This window comes from Bombina bombina, chromosome 2 (genome assembly GCF_027579735.1).
Source record: "Bombina bombina isolate aBomBom1 chromosome 2, aBomBom1.pri, whole genome shotgun sequence".
NCBI classification, from domain to species: Eukaryota; Metazoa; Chordata; class Amphibia; order Anura; family Bombinatoridae; genus Bombina; species Bombina bombina.
The window spans coordinates 984,848,763-984,864,205 of NC_069500.1; the positions used below are offsets into that span (position 1 = coordinate 984,848,763).

General features: G+C 40.7%; 1 protein-coding gene across 1 annotated transcript in view; it reads right to left on the reverse strand.

Moving 5' to 3' along the window:
• Positions 1–1,496: 1,496 nt before the first annotated feature.
• The window catches only part of PPA2 (inorganic pyrophosphatase 2), a 64,134-nt gene continuing 50,187 nt past the window's right edge, over positions 1,497–15,443 (reverse strand). Inside the window, exon 12 of the mRNA XM_053703510.1 lies at positions 1,497–1,654. Within this exon, the coding sequence (XP_053559485.1) occupies positions 1,626–1,654 (29 nt within the window). The 3' untranslated portion in view covers positions 1,497–1,625. The remainder of the gene's footprint in view (positions 1,655–15,443) is intronic.

The following is a 15,443-nucleotide window of genomic DNA, read 5'->3' on the forward strand; positions in this document are numbered from 1 at the left end:
TTCTAGCAGACATTCTTTACCTTAGAGATTTGAGAGGTGATTAAAGGGTCTCCAAGTCCCCCTAATATCACTAATTATACAGTCCAATGTAGCAGGGGAGTGGGTAAAAGATCACAAAGCTAGAGATGTGGTGATGCGTGGCTGATCTCTATCTATGGCTAGCTTACCACGTGGGTGATATTTGTGGCTTGAGTGCTTCAAGCCCTATGAGCTCTGTCTGTGACAGTGTAGTTTAAGGAACAGCTAATAGCTTGAATATATAGAGGTGTCTGTAGTAGATTACATGTGCAGTTTTAACACTCTGCAAACCTGTATTGTAATAAACCTAGTAGCTTTTCTTCCCCTGCTATAAAACTTTATCTCTGATCTACATTGTGTACAAAATCTGATTCATTTCCCCATCTCTGCTCCTTTAAGTATCCAGTGTTACTTAGAGTAGATCCCTCATTCTGTATTACTGTGTTGCACCAAGGTTTCAGGGCATCAAGCGCAAGAAGAAGAAAATATCAGGGAGTTTAGCGCTTATACAGATGAGCTGCCCGCTTACTCGTGAGGGTGTGTATTGTTATGGCCGGGAGCGGATCTGCTCTTGCCTATCCCTCCGCTATTTGCAGAGTATAGCAGTGTTACCGGGTGTCTTTCGGTATGCAGGGAACTAGTGCACGGCTCAAGAATAGGTTTTACCTCGTTGCCGGGCACCTCCGTTATGTCTCTATGTTGCTTCCTCTTAGAGCGCGCAGCACTGCTTCTAAAATGTCGGGTCCGTCTCTTCTGTTGCGAGTGGAAGTTGAAGTCCGATCCTCCTACCTGGCATCTCCCTGTCCCAAGCAGTGTAGAATGAAGCCCAGTAAGTTTAGAGGGTCTACCTCAAAGTATTGAGCTCTTCCAGGGCATCGTTCACTAGCATAAAGGCACTTTATATTCTTGTTATGCACAGAGCTCTGTGACTACACCGCCATCACAGTGCTCCTCCAGGCTCCCTTTACATTTCTTTTAAATGGATTCTAAACTTTGGATGCAACTATTACTGACTAGATTTTAATGCTGTCCATATCAAACTAATACTGCAGTTATTTTGCTATAGGATACATTAAAACACATTCTCTTGTATAAAAAGCGTTTGATAAATTCATGAGTTTTTTTCAGAATTAACTTTTTATTCTTCCCTATAGATTATGCAACAGGTGTCTAAATCTTAATAGTGCAAAAACATGCTTGCTCCAGTCTGATGGAGCCAGTGTAATGGAACTAAAGTTGAGGACATCTGAGAACTGAAACAACAGTCTTTATCCCTTTTTTCCCTTTTCAGAAATATTACTACCAAGAGTAATTTATATAACTATTATATTAGACTTTTTCTTCTGTATGTGGCAATTAATGCGTGGATCAATTCTTAAAATGGAGACCTAATTATCCCCCTTTTTCTTCTTTAGAATATCACATACTTGGAGAGAAAAAAAAATGGTTTTGTACAAACTAATAAGAGACCAGAAAACGAAAGTAAAAATTTGTTTATTTACATTATGTCATTAACATTATTTTCATGACAAGATAGGATTTAAAATAAAAAAAAAAATCCTTTTCCTTCCAAATATCACGGTAAGTTGTCTAGGGCTACAGATGGATCATTTTTTTAGGAAGTGCCATATGTTAACTAAAAAGATAGGACAGAATACATTAGTATTACAAAGAATGTATGTAAACTTTCACTTAACTATAAATTATAAAACAGGAAGCCTTTATATACACTATGGTTTTTGTTCCTCCCCTCACATTTGCCAAACATAAACAAACTAAACTTAATATGGATTCAATACATTGAAGACACTACACAAGGGTTTGCAGCTTCTTTTCCGGGGTGGGGGGGCGGGGGGAATTGACCTAAAAGTATTTAATGCAACACTGCTATAATTTTTTCTGTCATGATTCAGATATAGCATGCAATTTTAAGCAACTTTCTAATTTACTCCTATTATCAATTTTTCTTGTTCACGTGCCATCTTTATTTGAAAAAGAAGGCATCTAAACTTTTTTGGTTCAGAACTCTGGATAGCAGTTTTTTTTATTGGTGGATGAATTTATCCACCTATCAGCAAGAACAACCCAGGTTGTTCACCAAAAATGGGCCAGCATCTAAACTTACATTCTTGCATTTCAAATAAAGATACCAAGAGAATGAAGACAATTTGATAATAGGAGTAAATTACAAAGTTGCTTAAAATGTCATGCTCTATCTGAATTACGAAAGAACATTTTTGGGTTCAGTGTCCCTTTAAATCCAGTTCGAGGAATATATAACAGAATGAAAAAACATAATTTATGCTTACCTGATAAATTTATTTCTCTTGTAGTGTATCCAGTCCACGGATCATCCATTACTTGTGGGATATTCTCCTTCCCAACAGGAAGTTGCAAGAGGATCACCCACAGCAGAGCTGCTATATAGCTCCTCCCCTCACTGCCATATCCAGTCATTCGACCGAAACAAGACGAGAAAGGAGAAACCATAGGGTGCAGTGGTGACTGTAGTTTAATTAAAATTTAGACCTGCCTTAAAAAAAGGACAGGGCGGGCCGTGGACTGGATACACTACAAGAGAAATAAATTTATCAGGTAAGCATAAATTATGTTTTCTCTTGTTAAGTGTATCCAGTCCACGGATCATCCATTACTTGTGGGATACCAATACCAAAGCTAAAGTACACTGATGATGGGAGGGACAAGGCAGGAACTTAAACGGAAGGAACCACTGCCTGTAGAACCTTTCTCCCAAAAACAGCCTCCGAAGAAGCAAAAGTGTCAAATTTGTAAAAATTTTGAAAAGGTGTGAAGCGAAGACCAAGTTGCAGCCTTGCAAATCTGTTCAACAGAGGCCTCATTTTTAAAAGGCCCAGGTGGAAGCCACAGCTCTAGTAGAATGAGCTGTAATCCTTTCAGGGGGCTGCTGTCCAGCAGTCTCATAGGCTAAGCGTATTATGCTCCGAAGCCAAAAGGAGAGATAGGTTGCCGAAGCTTTTTGACCTCTCCTCTGTCCAGAGTAAACGACAAACAGGGCAGATGTTTGACGAAAATCTTTAGTAGCCTGTAAGTAAAACTTCAAGGCACGGACTACGTCCAGATTATGCAAAAGACGTTCCTTCTTTGAAGAAGGATTAGGACACAATTATGGAACAACAATCTCTTGATTGATATTTCTGTAAGAAACCACCTTAGGTAAAAACCCAGGTTTGGTATGCAGAACTACCTTGTCTGAATGAAAAATCAGATAAGGAGAATCACAATGTAAGGCAGATAACTCAGAGACTCTTCGAGCCGAGGAAATAGCCATCAAAAACAGAACTTTCCAAGATAAAAGTTTAATATCAATGGAATGAAGGGGTTCAAACGGAACTCCCTGAAGAACTTTAAGAACCAAGTTTAAGCTCCACGGGGGAGCAACAGTTTTAAACACAGGCTTAATCCTAACCAAAGCCTGACAAAATGCCTGGACGTCTGGAACCTCTGCCAGACGCTTGTGCAAAAGAATAGACAGAGCAGAGATCTGTCCTTTTAAAGAACTAGCTGATAAGCCTTTGTCCAAACCCTCTTGGAGAAAGGACAATATCCTAGGAATCCTAATCTTACTCCATGAGTAACTCTTGGATTCACACCAATAAAAATATTTACGCCATATCTTATGGTAGATTTTCCTGGTGACAGGCTTCCAAGCCTGTATTAAGGTATCAATGACTGACTCGGAGAAGCCACGCCTTGATAGAATCAAGCGTTCAATCTCCATGCAGTCAGTCTCAGAGAAATTAGATTTGGATGATTGAAAGGACCTTGTATTAGAAGGTCCTGCCTCAGAGGCAGAGTCCATGGTGGAAGAGATGACATGTCCACTAGGTCTGCATACCAGGTCCTGCGTGGCCACGCAGGCGCTATCAGAATCACCGATGCTCTCTCCTGTTTGATTTTGGCAATCAGTCGAGGGAGCAGAGGAAATGGTGGAAACACATAGGCCAGGTTGAAGAACCAAGGAGCTGCTAGAGCATCTATCAGCATTGCTCCCGGGTCCCTGGACCTGGATCCGTAACAAGGAAGCTTGGCGTTCTGGCGAGACGCCATGAGATCCAGTTCTGGTTTGCCCCAACGATGGACCAGTTGAGCAAACACCTCCGGATGGAGTTCCCACTCCCCCGGATGAAAAGTCTGACGACTTAGAAAATCCGCCTCCCAGTTCTCTACGCCTGGGATGTGGATCGCTGACAGGTGGCAAGAGTGAGACTCTGCCCAGCGAATTATCTTGGAGACTTCTGACATCGCTAGGGAACTCCTCGTTCCCCCTTGATGGTTGATGTAAGCCACAGTCGTGATGTTGTCCGACTGAAATCTGATGAACCTCAGTGTTGCTAACTGAGGCCAAGCTAGAAGAGCTTTGAATATTGCTCTTAACTCCAGAATATTTATTGGGAGGAGTTTCTCCTCCTGAGTCCACGATCCCTGAGCCTTCAGGGAGTTCCAGACTGCGCTCCAACCTAGAAGGCTAGCATCTGTTGTTACAATCTGGCCTGCGAAAGGTCATACCCTTGGACAGATGGACCCGAGAAAGCCACCAGAGAAGAGAATCTCTGGTCGCTTGATCCAGATTTAGTAGAGGGGACAAATCTGAGTAATCCCCATTCCACTGACTTAGCATGCATAATTGCAGCGGTCTGAGATGCAGGCGCGCAAATGGCACTATGTCCATTGCCGCTACCATTAAGCCGATTACTTCCATGCACTGAGCCACTGACGGGCGTGGAATGGAATGAAGGACACGGCAAGCATTTAGAAGTTTTGATAACCTGGACTCAGTCAGGTAAATTTTCATCTCTACAGAATCTATAAGAGTCCCTAGGAAGGAGACTCTTGTGAGTGGTGATAGAGAACTCTTTTCCACGTTCACTTACCACCCATGCGACCTCAGAAATGCCAGAACTATCTCTGTATGAGACTTGGCAATTTGAAAGCTTGACGTCTGTATCAGGATGTCGTCTAGATACGGAGCCACCGATATGCCTCGCGGTCTTAGAACCGCCAGAAGTGAGCCCAGAACCTTTGTAAAAATTCTCGGGGTAGTGGCCAACCCGAAGGGAAGAGCTACAAATTGGTAATGCCTGTCTAGAAAGGCAAACCTTAGGAACCGATGATGATCTTTGTGAATCGGTATGTGAAGGTAGGCATCCTTTAAGTCCACTGTGGTCATGTACTGACCCTCTTGGATCATGGGTAGGATGGTCCGAATAGTTTCCATTTTGAATGATGGAACTCTGAGGAATTTGTTTAAGATCTTTAGATCCAAGATTGGTCTGAAGGTTCCCTCTTTCTTGGGAACCACAAACAGATTTGAATAAAATCCCTGTCCTTGTTCCGTCCACGCACACAGCTTAGGAATGCCTCTTTCTTTATCTGGTTTGCTGATAACCTTGAAAGATGAAATCTCACTTGTGGAGGAGAAGCTTTGAAGTCCAGAAGATATCCCTGAGATATGATCTCCAACGCCCAGGGATCCTGAACATCTCTTGCCCACGCCTGGGCGAAGAGAGAAAGTCTGCCCCCCACTAGATCCGTTTCCCGTTGGGGGCAGCGGCAGGCTTTCTGGCCTTCTTGCCCTTGCTCCAGGACTGGTTAGGTTTCCAGGCCTGTCTGGAATGAGCAACAGTTCCCTCTTGTTTTGAAGCGGAGGAAGTTGATGCTGCTCCTGCCTTGAAATTTCGAAAGGCACGAAAATTAGACTGTTTGGCCTTTGATTTGGCCCTGTCCTGAGGAAGGGTATGACCCTTGCCTCCAGTAATGTCAGCAATAATTTCCTTCAAGCCAGGCCCGAATAAGGTCTGCCCCTTGAAAGGAATGTTGAGTAATTTAGACTTTGAAGTCACGTCAGCTGACCAGGATTTAAGCCATAGCGCCCTACGCTTCAGGATGGCGAATCCGGAATTCTTAGCCGTTAGTTTAGTCAAATGAACAATGGCATCAGAAACAAATGAGTTAGCTAGCTTAAGCGTTCTAAGCTTGTCAATAATATCATTCAATGGAGCTGTCTGGATGGCCTCTTCCAGGGCCTCAAACCAGAATGCCGCCGCAGCAGTGACAGGCGCAATGCATGCAAGGGGCTGTAAAATAAAACCTTGTTGAATAAACATTTTCTTAAGGTAACCCTCCAATTTTTTATCCATTGGATCTGAAAAAGCACAACTGTCCTCAACCGGGATAGTGGTACGCTTTGCTAAAGTAGAAACTGCTCCCTCCACCTTAGGGACAGTCTGCCATAAGTCCTGTGTAGTGGTAGCTATTGGAAACATTTTAAGAGTATGTATCTCTATTAAGCCTGATACCAGTCGCTATCACTGCATTTAAGGCTTTACTTACATTACTTCGGTATCAGCAGCATTTTCTAGCAAATTCCATCCCTAGAAAAATATTTTAACTGCACATACCTTATTACAGGAAAACATGCACGCTATTCCCCCTCTGAAGTTACCGCACTCCTCAGAATATGTGAGAACAGCAAAGGATCTTAGTTACTTCTGCTAAGATCATAGAAAACGCAGGCAGATTCTTCTTCTAAATACTGCCTGAGATAAACAGTACACTCCGGTACCATTTAAAAATAACAAACTTTTGATTGAAGAAATAAACTAAGTATAAAACACCACAGTCCTCTTACGACCTCCATCTTAGTTGAGAGTTGCAAGAGAATGACTGGATATGGCAGTGAGGGGAGGAGCTATATAGCAGCTCTGCTGTGGGTGATCCTCTTGCAACTTCCTGTTGGGAAGGAGAATATCCCACAAGTAATGGATGATCCGTGGACTGGATACACTTAACAAGAGAAATACTGAATAAACACTGACGACCAATAAAAGGATACTAAACCCAATTTTTTTCTGTCATGATTTAGATAGAGCATGCAATTTTAAGCAAGTTTCTCATTTCCACTCCTATTATCAAATCGTCTTTGTTTTCTTGGTATCTATTTGAAAAGCAAGAATGAAAGCTTGGGAGCCGGCTAGGGTTGCCACCCGTCCCTTAAAATACAGAACACTTATAAGTTGCACATGCTGCAGGGTGTGCAGGGAGAAATATGAATAGTGCTGTCCAGAAACACAATACATGTTCCTCCCAGCACACCCTGCAGCATGTGTAACTCATAAGTGTCCAGGAAAACATGGCTGAGGTGGCAACCCTAGAGCCGGCCCATTTTAGGTTCAGTACCTGGGAAGCGCTTGCTGATTGGTGGCTAAATGTAGACACCAATCAGCAAACGCTATCCAGGGTGCTGAACAAAAGAAATGGGCCAGCTCCTAAGCTTTCATTTCAGTTTTTTCAAATAAAGATACCAAGAGAACGAAGAAAGAATAGGAGTAAATTAGAAACTTGCTTAAAATTGCATGCTCTATCCCAGTGTTTCTCAACTCCAGAGTTTCATTATATCTTAACTAGAGCACAGGTGAAAATCATCTGAAGGGTGAGAGCAGGTTAGTAACCATGGTTACTGATCAGTTGATTATTTCACCTGTGCTCTAGTTAAGATAGAAATAAACTCTGGCCTGTTAATGTTCCTTAGGACTGGAGTTGAGAAACACTGCTCTATCCGAATCATAAAAGAAAAGAAAAAACAAACAAACAAAAAAAAAAAACCACAATCTAACTATGACTTACCAGATAATCTCCTTTCCTTCTGTATGGGAAGAGTCCACAGCTGCATTCTTTACTTGTGGGAATTCAGAACCTGGCCACCAGGAGGAGGCAAAAACACCCCAGCCAAAGGCTTAAAATACCTCCCCCACTTCCTCATAACCCCAGTCATTCTGCAGAGGGAACAAATATCCGGGTGAAAAATGTGCCAGAAGAATAAATTTACATATAGGGCCACCCATCGGAGAACACGGGCGGGAGCTGTGGACTGTTCCCATAGAGAAGGCAAGGTAAGTATCTGGTAAGTCATAATTTAGGTTTTCCTTCTTAATATGGGAAGAGTCCACAGCTGCGTTCCTTACTTGAGGGAAACATATACCCAAGCTCTAGAGTACACGGAATGCTAACAGGAGGGGAAAAAAAGAGGCACCACAACGTTTCTCCCGAATGCAGCTTCAGTAGAAGCAAAAACATCAAACTTGTAAAAATTTGGAAAAAGTACATAAGGAGGACCAGGTAGCCGCCTTACAAATCTGATTCATAGAGGCCTCGTTTTTGAAGGCCCAAGAGGAAACCACTGCTCTCGTAGAATAAGCCATAATCCTCAGAGGAGGCTTATGCCCCGCTGACTCTATGCTAAACGGATGACACTCCTCAGCCAAAAAGATAAGTCGAAGAGGCCCCCTAACCCCTACGCTTCCCGTAAAGGAGAACAAACAGCAAAGAAGTTTGTCTAAATTCCATTGTGGCCTGAAGATATAACTTCAAGGCACAAACCACATCCAGAATTACGTTAAACGTTCCTTCGACGAAGAAGGAATAGGACATAAGAAAGGAACCACAATCGCTCGATTGATGTTGCGAATTGACACAACCTTCGGAAGAAAACCCAACTTGGTTTGTAGAACCACCTTATCAGCATGGAAAGCCAGATAAGGAGGATGCATTGCAAGGCAGCAATCACAGATACTCTGTGCGCAGAAGCATAAGCCAGTAGAAAAGGAACCTTCCAAGACAACTGTTTATTGTCTACTTCATGCCTAGGCTCCAACGGAGCCCATTGCAAAACTTAAGAAAAAGATTTAAACTCCAAAGAGGAGCATTAGATATAAATACAGGTCCGATCCTAGCAGAACCTTAAAAAACATAATTTATGTAAGAACTTACCTGATAAATTCATTTCTTTCATTTTAGCAAGAGTCCATGAGCTAGTGACGTATGGGATATACATTCCTACCAGGAGGGGCAAAGTTTCCCAAACCTTAAAATGCCTATAAATACACCCCTCACCACACCCACAATTCAGTTTAACGAATAGCCAAGAAGTGGGGTGATAAGAAAAAAGTGCGAAAGCATATAAAATAAGGAATTGGAATAATTGTGCTTTATACAAAAAAATCATAACCACCACAAAAAAGGGCGGGCCTCATGGACTCTTGCTAATATGAAAGAAATTAATTTATCAGGTAAGTTCTTACATAAATTATGTTTTCTTTCATGTAATTAGCAAGAGTCCATGAGCTAGTGACGTATGGGATAATGACTACCCAAGATGTGGATCTTTCCACGCAAGAGTCACTAGAGAGGGAGGGATAAAATAAAGACAGCCAATTCCTGCTGAAAATAATCCACACCCAAAATAAAGTTTAATGAAAAACATAAACAGAAGATTCAAACTGAAACCGCTGCCTGAAGTACTTTTCTACCAAAAACTGCTTCAGAAGAATAAAATACATCAAAATGGTAGAATTTAGTAAAAGTATGCAAAGAGGACCAAGTTGCTGCTTTGCAAATCTGATCAACCGAAGCTTCATTCCTAAACGCCCAGGAAGTAGAAACTGACCTAGTAGAATGAGCTGTAATCCTTTGAGGCAGAGTTTTACCCGACTCGACATAAGCATGATGAATTAAAGATTTCAACCAAGATGCCAAAGAAATGGCAGAAGCTTTCTGGCCTTTTCTAGAACCGGAAAAGATAACAAATAGACTAGAAGTCTTTCGGAAAGACTTAGTAGCTTCAACATAATATTTCAAAGCTCTAACAACATCCAAAGAATGCAACGATTTCTCCTTAGAATTCTTAGGATTAGGACATAATGAAGGAACCACAATTTCTCTACTAATGTTGTTGGAATTCACAACCTTAGGTAAAAATTCAAAAGAAGTTCGCAACACCGCCTTATCCTGATGAAAAAATCAGAAAAGGAGACTCACAAGAAAGAGCAGATAATTCAGAGACTCTTCTGGCAGAAGAGATCGCCAAAAGGAACAAAACTTTCCAAGAAAGTAATTTAATGTCCAATGAATGCATAGGTTCAAACGGAGGAGCTTGAAGAGCCCCCAGAACCAAATTCAAACTCCAAGGAGGAGAAATTGACTTAATGACAGGTTTTATACGAACCAAAGCTTGTACAAAACAATGAATATCAGGAAGATTAGCAATCTTTCTGTGAAAAAGAACAGAAAGAGCAGAGATTTGTCCTTTCAAAGAACTTGCGGATAAACCTTTATCTAAACCATCCTGAAGAAACTGAAAAATTCTCGGAATTCTAAAAGAATGCCAAGAAAAATGATGAGAAAGACACCAAGAAATATAAGTCTTCCAGACTCTATAATATATCTCTCTGGATACAGATTTACGAGCCTGTAACATAGTATTAATCACAGAGTCAGAGAAACCTCTTTGACCAAGAATCAAGCGTTCAATCTCCATACCTTTAAATTTAAGGATTTGAGATCCTGATGGAAACAAGGACCTTGCGACAGAAGGTCTGGTCTTAGCGGAAGAGTCCACGGATGACAAGAGGCCATCCGGACAAGATCCGCATACCAAAACCTGTGAGGCCATGCCGGAGCTATCAGCAGAACAAACGAGCATTCCTTCAGAATCTTGGAGATTACTCTTGGAAGAAGAACTAGAGGCGGAAAGATATAGGCAGGATGATACTTCCAAGGAAGTGATAATGCATCCACTGCTTCCGCCTGAGGATACCGGGATCTGGACAGATACCTGGGAAGTTTCTTGTTTAGATGAGACGCCATCAGATCTATTTCTGGAAGCTCCCACATTTGAACAATCTGAAGAAATACCTCTGGGTGAAGAGACCATTCGCCCGGATGCAACGTTTGGCGACTGAGATAATCCGCTTCCCAATTGTCTATACCTGGGATATGAACCGCAGAGATTAGACAGGAGCTGGATTCCGCCCAAACCAGAATTCGAGATACTTCTTTCATAGCCAGAGGACTGTGAGTCCCTCCTTGATGATTGATGTATGCCACAGTTGTGACATTGTTTGTCTGAAAACAAATGAACGATTCTCTCTGCAGAAGAGGCCAAGACTGAAGAGCTCTGAAAATTGCACGGAGTTCCAAAATATTGATCGGTAATCTCACCTCCTGAGATTCCCAAACTCCTTGTGCGGTCAGAGATCCCCACACAGCTCCCCAACCTGTGAGACTTGCATCTGTTGAAATTACAGTCCAGGTCGGAAGCACAAAAGAAGCCCCCTGAATTAAACGATGGTGATCTGTCCACCACGTTAGAGAGTGTCGTACAATCGGTTTTAAAGATATTAATTGATATATCTTTGTGTAATCCCTGCACCATTGATTCAGCATACAGAGCTGAAGAGGTCGCATGTGAAAACGAGCAAAGGGGATCGCGTCCGATGCAGCAGTCATAAGACCTAGAATTTCCATGCATAAGGCTACCGAAGGGAATGATTGTGACTGAAGGTTTCGACAAGCTGAAATCAATTTTAGACGTCTCTTGTCTGTCAAAGACAGAGTCATGGACACTGAATCTATCTGGAAACCTAGAAAGGTTACCCTTGTCTGAGGAATCAATGAACTTTTTGGTGAATTGATCCTCCAACCATGATCTTGAAGAAACAACACAAGTCGATTCGTATGAGATTCTGCTAAATGTAAAGACTGAGCAAGTACCAAGATATCGTCCAAATAAGGAAATACCACAATACCCTGTTCTCTGATTACAGACAGAAGGGCACCGAGAACCTTTGTAAAAATTCTTGGAGCTGTAGCTAGGCCAAACGGCAGAGCCACAAACTGGTAATGCTTGTCCAGAAAAGAGAATCTCAGGAACTGATAATGATCTGGATGAATCGGAATATGCAGATATGCATCCTGTAAATCTATTGTGGACATATAATGCCCTTGCTGAACAAAAGGCAAGATAGTCCTTACAGTTACCATTTTGAACGTTGGTATCCTTACATAACGATTCAATATTTTTAAATCCAGAACTGGTCTGAAGGAATTCTCCTTCTTTGGTACAATGAAGAGATTTGAATAAAACCCCATCCCCTGTTCCAGAACTGGAACTGGCATAATTACTCCAGCCAACTCTAGATCTGAAACACATTTCAGAAATGCTTGAGCTTTCACTGGATTTACTGGGACACGGGAAAGAAAAAATCTCTTTGCAGGAGGTCTCATCTTGAAACCAATTCTGTACCCTTCTGAAACAATGTTCTGAATCCAAAGATTGTGAACAGAATTGATCCAAATTTCTTTGAAAAAACGTAACCTGCCCCCTACCAGCTGAGCTGGAATGAGGGCCGCATCTTCATGTGGACTTAGAAGCTGGCTTTGCTTTTCTAGAAGGCTTGGATTTATTCCAGACTGGAGATGGTTTCCAAACTGAAACTGCTCCTGAGGATGAAGGATCAGGCTTTTGTTCTTTGTTGAAACGAAAGGAACGAAAACGATTATTAGCCCTGTTTTTACCCTTAGATTTTTTATCCCGTGGTAAAAAAGTTCCTTTCCCACCAGTAACAGTTGAGATAATAGAATCCAACTGAGAACCAAATAATTTGTTACCCTGGAAAGAAATGGAAAGTAGAGTTGATTTAGAAGCCATATCAGCATTCCAAGTTTTAAGCCATAAAGCTCTTCTAGCTAAAATAGCTAGAGACATAAACCTGACATCAACTCTGATAATATCAAAAATGGCATCACAGATAAAATTATTAGCATGTTGAAGAAGAATAATAATATGAGAATCATGATCTGTTACTTGTTGCGCTAAAGTTTCCAACCAAAAAGTTGAAGCTGCAGCAACATCAGCCAATGATATAGCAGGTCTAAGAAGATTACCTGAACACAGATAAGCTTTTCTTAGAAAGGATTCAATTTTCCTATCTAAAGGATCCTTAAACGAAGTACCATCTGACGTAGGAATAGTAGTACGTTTAGCAAGGGTAGAAATAGCCCCATCAACTCTAGGAATTTTGTCCCAAAATTCTAATCTGTCAGACGGCACAGGATATAATTGCTTAAAACGTTTAGAAGGAGTAAATGAATTACCCAAATTATTCCATTCTCTGGAAATTACTTCAGAAATAGCACCAGGAACAGGAAAAACTTCTGGAATAACCACAGGAGATTTAAAGACCTTATCTAAACGTTTAGATTTAGTATCAAGAGGACCAGAATCCTCAATTTCTAAAGCAATTAGTACTTCTTTAAGTAAAGAACGAATAAATTCCATTTTAAATAAATATGAAGATTTATCAGCATCAATCTCTGAGACAGAATCCTCTGAACCAGAAGAGTCATTAGAATCAGAATGATGATGTTCATTTAAAAATTCATCTGTATAAAGAGAAGTTTTAGAAGATTTTTTATGTTTACTAGAAGGAGGAATAACAGACATAGCCTTCTTGATGGATTCAGAAACAAAATCTCTTACGTTATCAGGAACATTCTGAACATTAGATGTTGATGGAACTGCAACAGGTAATGGTACATTACTAAAGGAAATATTATCTGCATTAACAAGTTTGTCATGACAATTAATACAAACAACAGCTGGAGGAATAGCTACCAAAAGTTTACAGCAGATACACTTAGCTTTGGTAGTTCCAGCACCAGACAGCGATTTTCCTGAAGTATCTTCTGACTCAGATGCAACGTGAGACATCTTGCAATATGTAAGAGAAAAAACAACATATAAAGCAAAATTGATCAAATTCCTTAAATGACAGTTTCAGGAATGGGAAAAAATGCCAGTGAACAAGCTTCTAGCAACCAGAAGCAATAAATAATGAGACTTAAATAATGTGGAACAAAAGCGACGCCCATATTTTTTTAGCGCCAAATAAGACGCCCACATTATTTGGCGCCTAAATGCTTTTGGCGCCAAAAATGACGCCACGTCCGGAACGCCGACATTTTTTGGCGCAAAAGAACGTCAAAAATTACGCAACTTCCGGCGACACGTATGACGCCGGAAACAGAAAAGATTTTTTGCGCCAAAAAAGTCCGCGCCAAGAATGACGCAATAAAATGAAGCATTTTCAACCCCCGCGAGCCTAACAGCCCACAGGGAAAAAAGTCAAATCTTTAAGGTAAGAAAAATATTTGATTCAAATGCATTATCCCAAATATGAAACTGACTGTCTGAAAATACGGAATGTTGAACATCCTGAGTCAAGGCAAATAAATGTTTGAATACATATATTTAGAACTTTAAAAAAAGTGCCCAACCATAGCTTAGAGTGTCACAGAAAATAAGACTTACTTACCCCAGGACACTCATCTACATGTTTGTAGAAAGCCAAACCAGTACTGAAACGAAAATCAGCAGAGGTAATGGTATATTTATAAGAGTATATCGTCGATCTGAAAAGGGAGGTAAGAGATGAATCTCTACGACCGATAACAGAGAACCTATGAAATAGACCCCGTAGAAGGAGATCATTGAATTCAAACAGGCAATACTCTCCTCACATCCCTCTGACATTCACTGCACGCTGAGAGGAAAACCGGGCTCCAACCTGCTGCGGAGCGCATATCAACGTAGAATCTAGCACAAACTTACTTCACCATCTCCATAGGAGGCAAAGTTTGTAAAACTGAATTGTGGGTGTGGTGAGGGGTGTATTTATAGGCATTTTAAGGTTTGGGAAACTTTGCCCCTCCTGGTAGGAATGTATATCCCATACGTCACTAGCTCATGGACTCTTGCTAATTACATGAAAGAAAGGGACACTGAACCCAAAATTTTTCTTTTGTGATTCAGATAGAGCATGCAATTTTAAGCAACTTTCTAATTTATTCCTATTATCAATTTTTCTTTGTTCTCTTGCTATCTTTATTTGAAAAAAGGCATCTAAGCTTTTTTTGGGTTCAGAACTCTGGACAGCACTTTTTTATTGGTGGATGAATTTATCCACCAATCAGCAAGAACAATCTAGGTTGTTCACCAAAAATGGGCCGGCATCTAAACTTACATTCTTGCATTTCAAATAAAGATACCAAGAGAATGAAAAAAATGATAATAGGAGTAAATTAGAAAGTTGCTTAAAATGTCATGCTCTATAGGAATCACAAAAAGAAAAAATTTGGGTTCAGTATCCCTTTAACAAAAGACTGCACACCTGGAGGCTCAGCAAACCACATGCTTTTGTGTTTTATCCTGCTGTATTAAAGATAGGAGAAAAGGATGGCTTTAAATCTGTCCAGAACAGTGAAGAAGCTAAACAGTATCTTGCTAAAGAATATTGTGATGTATGATATGTATTCAGATGGTGCTAAATACTTTTTATTCTTTTTTTTTCTTTTCCTTTGCATTTGTTGTTCTGTCTTTTTTTTTTTTTTTTTTGTCTCTATCCCCCAGCCGTCTCTTTATAAGTAGGATCAATGACAGTATTTATATAATTAGGGGAAACTGTTGTGGCTATATCATCAATGAATATTTAGAATAATAATATGGCTCCAGGTATAAAGCAGTTATTGCATTTTACATCATGGAATGT